The sequence below is a fragment of the Pezoporus occidentalis genome, unplaced genomic scaffold (genome assembly GCF_034315485.1).
Source record: "Pezoporus occidentalis ecotype Australia unplaced genomic scaffold, CSIRO_AGI_Poc_V1 ctg103, whole genome shotgun sequence".
Lineage (NCBI taxonomy): Eukaryota > Metazoa > Chordata > Aves > Psittaciformes > Psittacidae > Pezoporus > Pezoporus occidentalis.
Window position 1 is genome coordinate 49,090 of NW_026912812.1, and position 11,885 is coordinate 60,974.

The 11,885-nt window shown below is 36.2% G+C and overlaps 1 protein-coding gene across 1 annotated transcript; it reads right to left on the reverse strand.

Annotated features, from left to right (window-relative positions):
* Nucleotides 1-3,052: 3,052 nt before the first annotated feature.
* On the reverse strand, nucleotides 3,053-10,113 carry AGR3 (anterior gradient 3, protein disulphide isomerase family member). The gene is made up of 7 exons (XM_062616457.1): nucleotides 9,834-10,113; nucleotides 7,649-7,712; nucleotides 6,305-6,357; nucleotides 5,586-5,662; nucleotides 5,230-5,293; nucleotides 4,127-4,210; nucleotides 3,053-3,188 (listed from the first exon to the last, which is right to left on the reverse strand). The coding sequence occupies exons 1-7, from the start codon at nucleotides 9,937-9,939 to the stop codon at nucleotides 3,139-3,141; spliced, it is 498 nt and encodes a 165-aa protein (XP_062472441.1). The 5' UTR covers nucleotides 9,940-10,113; the 3' UTR covers nucleotides 3,053-3,138.
* Between the last annotated feature and the right edge of the window lie 1,772 nt (nucleotides 10,114-11,885).

Sequence of the window (11,885 nt, forward strand, 5' to 3'; positions counted from 1 at the left end):
CCAGAATGTGTTCATAGCAAAGGCAGAACACTTATAGAAAAAATCGGCTTCCACAGGTGACACTATATTATGCTCATGTTAATATCAGCATCCATACATACAGGTTATGAATTCTGTAAAAGCACACAGTCTACACATGTAGGCTTTCTCAGCTATTGGTCTGACTGAATTTATATTGTGACTGAATTTATTCTGTGTAAAACAACTTCTGCTCTCATACTAACATTTTCAGTCTTATTCTTTTCTTTCAATACTAACCCAAGAAATGAAGGCTCAAAAAATTCTGTTTTGTTTAGTTTCAGTTAGCCAAGGTACAAAAGGAACAGTTTCCCACTCTTTCTTAAGAGAGGGAAGTAAAGAGTGTGAATAAAAATCTGCCCACTAATCTTGTGAATAAAGCTGTATGGCAAGAAGGGGATAAAAGAAGGAGTAGCGCCTTATGCCATTCATTTCAGAGAAAAAAAGGGGGCAGAATCATGCTGTGGCTGTTATTGCACAGGCTACAGACTTATTATCTTATTCCAGATCAATGAGACTTTAGTCAGAGGTGTGAGTGTCTGTTCCATCAGGCAAGATATTACCTGGCAAAATAATCTTTGAAGGGGAGAGTACAGAAATATAGTAGCAGCATTAAAATTAAGAATGAATGTCAAACTAAGCTGCAAATGGAAAATACGTGTGCAACATGCAGGGTGTTTTTTACCTGAGTATCTAGCTCCACCAAAAGGTCTGGATCTGAATCTTTAAGAATCACAAATATTTAGTCTGATTCCCCAAACTATGCTAAGGGCAGATTTCAGCCTGGTACCCATAGAGATTTGAGAAGGGAAATAAAAGGGTGAAATCTCCTTTAGTCACTTTGCAAACAGTTCTTATATGACACAGAGGAATTTGCATGCCCATGACATTTGTAGAAAGTGGTTATTGGATGAGCGATTTGTCAAAGCTATTGAAAACTTTGAAAGCTATCAAGTATCTGGACAGACTAGGGGAATCCGTGACAGTAGTCATTGCAGGCAGATGCTGTCATCTTTGCAATTAATAGAATTGTAGTTGTAGGCAAGGAAACAAGAGCACCTTGAACAAAGATGTAGTTACTAGAGCTAAAGGGAGGACAACAGTTGTGTTTTGTAGCTGATTTCCAGATACAAAATGGGAAGTTTTTGTTCCACACTGCAATTAAAGCGTAGCCATGCAAATACTTCCACAAGCTCAGCCTTCTCTCAAATATCCATCTAGAACCTGCAGCCTTAGTCTTCTGCATCTTAAGTAGGTGAAGCAGGCTTTGACTGATGCTGTAACTATCCCACATTTGATTTCCTGCCTGAGTCAGAGCAGAGGCTGTTTCAAGCCAATGTCTCCTGTGATCTGGGCTGATGCTGAAAGTGAATGTTTGGAAGTAAAAAAAATCCATGCAATATGACAACAAGGACCCACCATTTTCCACTTACTCTTTTTTGGTAATATTTTGAATCTACCATACTGAAGCATTTCCAAAGTTATTTTGTGTTGTGCTTTTTTTAGTGGTAAATCTTCACTCGACCCTACTTTGTAAAGGTGCTGCCATGGCTATCCTGTGTTGCCTCTGGCAGCTGGCTCACATCCTTTTCTCCTGAACATCTCTGGCATGCTTGAAAGAGGGTATGCCCACAGACTGGGAAATGTTGTTAAATCAGATAGATTGATCAGCTAGATCAGATCAAATAGATACGGAAATAAAGGAGTAGAGTCAAACACAAGTCAAAGGAATGTGATTATCAGTTTAATGTTGTTTCTAGTGTTTTCTAATAGATTAAAAAAGTCATTTAACTGATTACTGAAGACAGTATATTGTTAATGACTAATACAAGTTTTTTATTTTTTTTTTCTCTTGGTGTACTGGACATTTATCACCATTATGTTGGAATATATGCTTATATCCAAATTTTACACAATTATGAAGTCATACGTAGGTGCACTATAACTCAATCATGACAAATTCATACTAGGTATTTTAAATCAACAATGCTGTCCTTCAAAGATCCTTTCTTCATCTTTTATATTTGTATGCAGGCAACCTCATAAGAAATGGCAGGCAGCACAAACATAGCTTTGCATGTTTATGCTCTTACTGCACACGAATCACTATCTTGCTCTAATGAAAAAGCACATTGCTGGGATAACAAACTATTTCAACTGACTTCAGCTTTTTACTTAAAACAGACATCTGCCCTTGCACATTGTGATCCTGGAGAAATTTTGTGTAGACTTTGTATATACAAGCTGCCACCTTGATGTCTGGGTTAAGATGCTACAGAAAAATAAGGGATGAGCTGGGATGATTCAACTGCCATTTAAATGAAAAGAACAAAGACAATCCTGCTCATTTTTGCCATGCCAGACTTTACAAGCATCACTCAGCCTCAGGAGTGGAGTTCTGGGACTATCTCCTTCCATCTCTGTTGCTTCACTGTATCTTTACCATAGCAAACCCTGTAGTTGCTGTTTGATGATTATCACCTCACTGAGACCGCATTCTCAATGTGAACTATCTATTCTGTTCTCAGCATATTGGAATGACAGTTAAAGAATTACACAGAAGAAAGCTAAGCCCAGATCCCTCGTTTATTTCTGTATAAACTGTTCAAAAATGTCTAGGAAGAGCCTTCCTCTCTGCTTTGCCAGCAAAGTTTCTTTTGCTTTAAGGAGAAATAAATGCACAAAACAGAGATACACTAATGACTTGTCAAAAATAAGCTTCTTGTCAAAAATAAAAATTATGAGACAAGATGCACCTATTAACCTATACAAAAAATTGCAAAATGGCACCAAAAACATTGGTTATAAATCTTGGTCAGAAGTCATAGCTGATTTAACAAAGCCATAGTTGGATTGATAACAATACAACTCAAAGGTGCTGCACCTTAAACCATCACTTTAGGTTATTCAGATAACTAATTTCAAAGTGTTTCATAGATTTCTCCTCTTGTTTTCCAAATGGGCATTACAGTCTTTCTGTGTTTGATCTTCAAATAGGACATATAAATTTCTCATTAAATCTGATAGACCAGTGCTGCTTGTTAAGAGTTCAAAATGCTAGTAGAGACGGAGAGGTGCAGCTTCACCTCATAGAGGCTATGGTCATTTTACTGTTGCTGACTATAGTTCTGTCTGAATGAGACGTAGTGCTTTCTTCATGTTCTCTATTACTGAAAGAAAAAAAATAAGAACTGTAAAAATGTACATAAAGTGAATTTGTACTATTAGAAAACCCACCTTCTTTGATTAGTAAATTGTTCACACTGCAGTTAATTTATGGTCACACATTAGAGTTTTCTATTGTGAAAATTCTGGCACTGATACTGAAACAGAAGGTAGAAGCTTCATGAATCAAAATATTTAACTTAAAGGGCTTTGACAACACTCCTTTCAACTCCTTCATTTCTCAACAGCAAGTCTGGTAATCAGATGTGACGTGCATATTTGTGGTGAGATACTCCATTGGTGTCAGATAGATGGTACAGAGTAAAGGCTAGCTCAACCTGAAAAATCACATTCCTTTATGAAATATAGGTGTTAGGTGATACTCAGGCAATCACCAGCATTTCTTTACTGATTCCCTCGCACCACTGACCATTCACATTGTGCTGTTGGTTACCTTTGAGTACAGTGACTTTCACCGTTCTCCAGCAAATTGCTCAGACCTTGTTTCTGAATGTTCTCACCCATGATCTTTGTCTCACCTGAGCAGTCTCAACAAATTCAATGGGACAATAGCTGTGCTTAAGTGTTTTGCTAAACAGGTTAGACTATGATAATTTATTTAGGGTGGTGAGACACTGGAACAGGTTGCCCAAAGAAGTGGTAAATGCTCCATCCCTGACAGTGTTCGAGGCCAGGCTGGACAGAGCCTTCGGCATCATGGTCTAGTGTGAGGTGTCCCTGCCCACACAGGGGGTTGGAACTAGATGATCTTAAGGTCCTTTCCAACCCTAACTATTCTATGATTCTATTGCAAATGCTCACACAGAGTCTTTATTAATTATTTTGAGATCTTAATGTATTCTCAAGCAAAAATAATTGGATGTGGTGTATCTGGCTGCTTACAATGTGAAATACAGAGTAACACAACAGAGGGGACACTTACAGATTGGTATGTCTTGTGGCTCATAAGTGTAAAGTCGGTTGGAGTATCTTCCTGTGATATCAGCTCTTACTGTGAGAGATGGGTCTGAAAAAGTAATTGTATTAAACACTGCTTTCCATTCCCACAACAGATGAAGATGATGCCTGTGTGTTCTGCTTTCATCAGTGAGGTAATTATGATGCCTTTACTCTCTGTTCCAACCAACTATTTTTATTTGAAGAAATCCAGACAAAAGCTAATGTTCACTTTTACATTATGCAGGTATTTTAAAGTGACAGATTACACATGCATTTCACCAGTAATTAAAAAAATATATCCTGTTTTACAAGTTCTGAGGTTACATCAGGAGAGGCTGATTTGACTAGATGCACACACAGTGAGGGTCACGCATACCTAATGCAATATTTGCATGACCTACCTAGAGCCTTCAGGATGAAAATCTTGTGATGGATCATCATGGAAACAAGTTGTTGTGGACATCTCTTTTCCCAGTTCCCCTTCCAAGCTTTTTGTTAATCAACAGACTCCTGTTACTGCATTGCTTTTTGTCTGAGTGTGGGCTTCATTTCATCTGACTTTGGATGCCACCACAGATCTTGTCACTCTAAGCTCCTTGTACAGCCAGTGAAAAGGAACAGGTGCTCTGCAGCATGTTTCATTCTATCTATTTCAGAAGTCTGCTTTATGATGGGATAAATCACTTCTTAGATGTCACTGACCATCGACTTGCTCTGTGGTAAGGTCCATACTGTAGATATCTACATTCAGTCAGATATTGGACTGTTCTCGGTAAACTTTGTTTTACAGCAGCACTAGCAAGTGGCACAGAGAGCAAAAGCCCCTATGCTAACAGATATTTAAGCATCTTGCCCCCAAGCACAAATTAGGTACCCTCCTAAAGTATCTATAATCTGAGGAAGTTTACAAGATTTAAAGCCTATGACAGAGGGAGAACTGAACTCAGATCTGCTAAATTCCAGACTAATGCCATGGTAATGATAAATCTCATGCTATTTTCTTATTGTAAAATAAATTATTTTGATGTTTCAAAAGGAGGACACTGGTATATCACACCTCTGAAGTTACATAAATATCGTACATACCTATGAACATGATTCGGGGCACGTATTGTCCATCAGGTGACAGGTTTTTATCTGTGGTTTCATGCTGGCAGAGAAATTAAAGCTAGTTATTAAAATATTTCTGTAGATCTTGCCAAAATATTACCATATGTGAATAGTCTTCTATCAGAGGACAAAACTAAAATGAAAGTACTACTTGTGTGTGGATACACATGCACAAATGCCTGTTCTTGCATGTAGCTGAAATGCCAGAGGTATTTAGCTACAATAACATGAAAAAGCACAAAGAATGAGAAAACACCAAAAAAAAAAAAAAAAGGAAAAAAAGAAAATACCAAAAAAAGAACCCCAGTGAAACAGCCCCAAACCCTTCATACCATGAGATTCAGCATAACAAAGTTATTTTGAGCCATTTCCTGTATCTCTTCATTTTCTGCAAAAGCTTTCTTCAGTGCTAGAAAAGACATGATCATTTTGAAGTTCATTTGAAACTGCCTTTCCATCTGCATTTAGGCACCACATTGGCTAGAGACTGGCTATATTGTTCCTGTTCCCGCTGATTCACATTCCTGAGGAGACACTTAAGGGCTCCACCACTGCTTTTTGTTTTTTTGACCCATGTCAGTATAACCTCCCAGCTATGAAAATGGAAGCTCTCTTCTGTTATTTGTGAGGGCTGTCATCTCAATGGATACGATGTCTCAGCTGGACAAAAGTGCATTATTCTCAGAAAATTCTTACTAGATCGATTTCAACAGCCCTGTCCTTGTGTCCTTCTTTAGTTACTAGTTCAGGAGAGCCAAACAGTATTAAATCTGTTCAACGAGTCAGTAGCAAATCTGTGCAACTTAATCTAAACTGCTGAGTGCAGCATTAGGGATAGCAGGACAGCAGCACTGAGTATTTTTCACATTCTTTTTTGGATAGCTTCATAGTGGAGTGTTTGTAAATAACAGTAATAAATTCTTAGCTTTTCAAACACATTTTTATTTACCTCTTTAAATAGTTTTCAATAAGTGCATGGTAAATATATAGGTAAGTGCAGTTTCTCATGAAAGTATTCACATAATTTTTACACTCAAAAAATCAAAATTACCTTGGCAGTACTGACAGTCTTCCAAATGATGAATTACCATCAGTGGCTTGTTACTTTATTAATAATAATAAAATATGTAGTTAGATAATTTGACAAATATATACAAATGGGTGACTTTACGAGCAGAAGAGAAAAGGCGAATTACATTTAATGTTATGTTAACCCACAGTAAAACCATGGTTTTTTTTACAGACATTCTGTAAACAATTACAGACATTTCTGAGAAATGGAAAAGGACATAACTCCTTCATAAAAGAAAGAAATAGAGAGAGTTTTCATATCTAACTAGGTTTTCTAAAGTAAGAGATTCTAGAAGAAACAAACAACAGAGCCATCATAATTTCATTCTCAGTTTGTATATAATCAGACTGAAGATGTATTTAATAATGCTTAGGTATGAATTTCTCCATAATTAAGAAAATAAAAATAATGTGTATGAGCTGGAATAAAATAATTTTTATAACATTGTGTTTACCATCAAATATTTCCATGAAAATTCCATGGTTTTTAAGGTTTCTTGAACAGATATACAGTAAATTATGTCTTCTGTAAATATTTTGGTAAAGTATCAAAACTTTATATTTTTGGATGTCAAAACATTAACTAGTTCTGTGCATTTTGCCCTGTATTTTTTTAAACTACTGTTATTGTTCAGCGTATTAGGCATTAACCTTGATCTGCTATCACTGTCAATAATTATTCAGTTCCTAGCCATTTTCATGTTACATGAAATTAATTGCCTTTTATTTTAAAAATAATTTGCCTTCAATTTAACATTATTATCTAAAACAAATTGCAAGAGATGTTTAAATAATTAAATTAATTCAGAGATATATTTTCAGATGAGTCCCAGAGAAGATTCAGAGTAAAACATTAATTTCTACCAAGATAGTGGGAATCTGTGAGTACATCATGCACCTATGTCAACTAATAAAGTGTTGGGGAAAACATGAGAGGCAGTAGTTTACCATGCAAGAGCAAATGTAACTGATTTCCAGATGTTAATATTAAGGAAGTAATCAGAGGTACATGATATTAAAAAAAAAACAACAAACCACAACAGTTGTATTTTTCAAATTATAATACCTGTTTATCGTTGTTTATTCAAATGACAACACTGCTGTTGTGACAAAGAAATGACAACATTAAACTATTGGTTCATGATGTTGCTTCAGAGCCATAAGACCCCTATATGGCTTTTACTTATAGAGACAAAATATGTTTTATTTAACAGAGTGGTCTGCAGCTCAGCTGTCATGGTGTTTCTTTGTTCTGTTTCATTATAGTATTTTCAGGTGTGACCAATTAACATCTTTGTCTTTCAAACTGGTTTTAATCCCTTACCTTTTTTTCGCTTGATAAAGCCCTTCTTCGTAAGTTTGTACCCAGGTAATTTCATCTCCCCATCCTAGAAATATAACAAAAAGATTAACTGGTGGCCAGGCAAGTAACTCATAACAAGTTACTTTTTTAATATTTATCAATAGTAGTACACAAGTAGGATTTGTTTTTTTTTGTAGTCAAAGTTCCCTGAACATTGTGGATATGCTTATTCTACATATCCTGATAGGTGCATTGGAAGATTTAAAACCCCCAAACAACCAAACCCCACAGAAAAAAACCTCAGCTGATTGAGTATCCAATTCAAGTCCTTTGGCAAATCTGTCAGATACCTTTTAAATACTCAGACATCCCTAAATCAGCACCCAAATTCTTTATATCTTTGTTGTCTGCTCCATATTTCATGTAGACCCTGGGGCTTAAAGAGAATGTTAGCTTATAAAAGAGAAAAGAATAAAATACAGCTCAAATAAGATCAACTTTAATATGAATGTTGTTAGAACAGTCTTGGATTATAAACTTATCTCCAAAGTAATGAATTTCAATTTACAAGTATTTAATCACATAATTTATTTATTTTAAAAAAAGGCCCTTAAATAAAAATGTCCACTGAAACAAAAACCCTAATGAATCGTCAACTTCATAGTTCATCCACAGCTGGTGATACGCTGATATCAAGAAACAAATTGTCCAGTTTGTTTCATGCCTTCAGATACCAAAGACACCAACCCGTTTGTGGTAGATTCCTGCCTCCCAGGCAGTATTGCTCCATTCATGATGGTCCTCAAGGGGATGGTAGAGCAGCTTCTGGATCTGGACCAGGTTAAGGTAGTGTTTCTTCTGTGGTGTCTGGACAGTGCTAGGTTATGCAGATCTCAAGGGACAATTGCTTGTTACGCAACTAGGTCATCTTTGCTTTCAGGAGAATAATTTCGATTACGGATCTGTCCAGTTAAAGGTGGGATTCTGGCATGTTGACCAGTGTGTTCCCAGCCCGGCTGAAGTCAACTGATGACATAGGTAACTTCACAGAGGAGTCAGCAAGGGTCATTTTGCAGCACATTTGAGTATTCCCCTTTGATCTGTGAAAATTACAGGTAAAGCGCTCAAGGCATCCCAAAAGGCCTGAATCAGGATTAAAACTGGTACTTGCTTTCTGTGACTATTGTTTTCAAAGTTGCTAGAATTGAAGGTGCTCTTTATCTTTTTATGAATTTAGCCATAGTGGGAAAAATAGATTCTGACATATGCAAGATAGGTGTAGATACCAGACGATAATAACCTTTCCCCAGGGATACTTCTTAGGAGAAATGATTTGCAGTTTCAATTTGGTTAGTCCAGGTGCTGCATGATTTTGTCAAGTGCTCCCTGAGCAATTAGTCTCAGACAGGATTTCTGTGGTAGGTGTGATTTTGCCAGTGCTTTGTATAGGAAGACCTCAAATGTGAGCTGTGGGTTCTGCAGGCTTTGCATAGCATGCAGAAGGGGGTCAGGAAGGGAGCTGGAGATTTTTTGAGGTGAATAGGCCCAAAGAAGATGAAGAAGAGGAAAAGGCCCCAGTAACCTCTCTCTCTGCTTGTATTTCTAATGACTGATCGGTCATAAATAACTTAAAATAGGGTCTTTAGTTAACACCCAGGTTGAAAGTTATGCACAAGGAAGTGAATTATTCACTGCAAAGCGTGACTGTGACTTTGACGAAAAGCAAGAGAAAAAAGTCACTGAGAAAAACCCAGTAGTGGCTCAGAGTGTTGTTTTGTGTATAAAAATGGGTCTGTAGAAAAATTGTTTCATAGCAACCGAAGTTACGAAACTGTGTTTCGGTAGTTAATAAGTTGCCATAATAAAATATCTTTTAAATGGTGCATGGGTAATATATTTTCACCATTTTTCCTACAAGTTCATCCTTATTTGGGAAACTCTGTTTAGGTTTTTTGCTTCTACTAGGTCACTGTGAATTATATATATTATGCAGGTTATATGAGGCCCTCAGCCATACCCTTAAGAGCAAACTGACAGAGTGAAATGACATGGAATAAAAAGATGCACTACCTAGAGTGTCACTTAACACTAGAGAAACAGGTGTCAGTAAATATATATGTGCTTCCACTTGCATTCTAAATAAAAGCATTTGTTGACCTATATGGTAAGATAAGGAGGTAACTATACACAGTAGATAATACAATACCTCTTGACAGTGTCTGAGGTGCTCTTTTTTCCTTCTTGATTGCCATTGCAAGGTTAGAAGAGACTGCAATTAGCAGGAGGGACAAGGCCAGTGTTGAATGGAGCATTATTTCCCTTTCAATGAAGCAAAGAGACTGGAAAACAAAGCAACAGCTTTAGTCTAATGGATTTATCACCTGGAGCAGTGTAAATCAATGTGTTAGTGGTATCCTAACAATCTATACTACAGAGACAGTTTGGGTTATTTCTCTGTGAGAAAAGCGCAAAATGGAAGTGCCTTATTTTATCGTGCAACACTGCTTTCAGATGTCAAAATTAGTCTGCATTGGACAGTTCTCACTATGATGTGATCAAGGGCACAAAGTTCATTTCAGTTCACTTCTGGCCACCCACCTTTGATTCTTACGAAATAGTACAGTAATTGTAATCCTGGATCATGACAATTTCAAGACAGTGCTACTAGTTGTTCTGTTAGGTTTTTTTAATTTTAGTGACATCTAAAGTCATGTGATCTTTTCATGAATAGTTTTTGTGGGTAGGGTTTTTGGTCAAAAGATGTCTCCTGATACCCCCTTTAATAAAATAGGAAAATTGATAAATATTTGCCTCAGGTGTAATACATTTTAAATTGGCAAATCCCTTCAGAATGTTGAAATTGCCATCTTTTTTTAACCTGGACCAGGCTAAAAACCAGGATGTTAAAGACTGTGAAATAAATAAATGTCAAAGTAATTTCCAGCTGTTTCTCGCAATCAAAACTTGAAAAACTTTTCCAGTCTTCATGGCATTTTTAAACTCTATTTTCAGCTCTACTCCTGCTGAATGAAACAATCCATCTGTGCTCCTAGCTGTTTCAGTATTCTGAAGTTATTTAGTTCTCTTCATGACAAAGATCATCATTCAGAAGTTCAGTAACTTTTGGTCTTGATAAAAGTCAGAGAACAAAAGCAGTACTTGTAGAGAAGCATGACAAAGATAATTTTTTTTTATTTTGTAAGTCTTCTTTCTGCCTGGTAGAATCATCTTTATGCATTAAAACTCTGATATTTAGGTGGATATCTGATGGCTTGACCTAAGTTAAAAATTATAATGCATGTAACCCAGGATACCATGAGCTTATTGGTTCTCACTGGACACTCCACTTTCCAGAGGCTGGCTGAACTTTATGAGTTATCAGGTAGACCCACTGAGAAAGTGATTTGACTTAAACACAAAAATAATTCCCTGAAACACTTGTGCCTGGATTGCTAAAAAGAAAAGAAAAAATATAAAATCAAACTTGATTTAAAAGGTGATATACAGTATGGAATTGCAGCCTTGTACACTGGCAAAAGAAGATGCTGTGTGCTTCTTAAGGACATATGTCCTTAGGCTTGTTCAAGTTAGCTATTGTTGATTTAGTTTTAGAAAGGAGTCTACTTTGGAGCTTACTAATTATGCACATTAATTTGATGTTTGGAGATTATTGATATTTAATAAGAAAAAGGTTTTCTAGTGCTTCTGAAGGAGAGACTATAACTTTTAGTTAAGTCTGGGGGGGGTGAGGAATTTTTGGTAGTAAAAATTCCATTTGAATTTTCCCAGTGTTTGTGCAGAACACTAACTTCAGTCAGCAAAAACCCATCATTACACCCTGCTACTAAACTCTTGATGAATGAGTATTTGTAGCAACTCTATGTGAAAGTTAATAACTATCTTTAATGCCAGTTTATCCACTAGATGTTAACAATAAAATCTAGCACTTATATTAACTAGCTAAAATTATATTTAAACATAAATAGTTATGCCTTTGAAATCACACCAGATAATGTCTTTTCAAAACAGGCATGGAATGCATGAATCAGTTCTTTCTTTCATGATGTATTCATAAAATCATCAAAGTATAAACCTCTTCAAGTCATAGGATTAATTATATGAAGTTTAAATAATTGATTATCATCCTATCAAAACCAAATAAGGCTTTGGAAGGGTAATTTATGGAGCTGTATCTGGAGGCAGTTTAAATTCAATATTCTGATTTTTTTGATGTTACATGATCCAATGTTATTTAGTT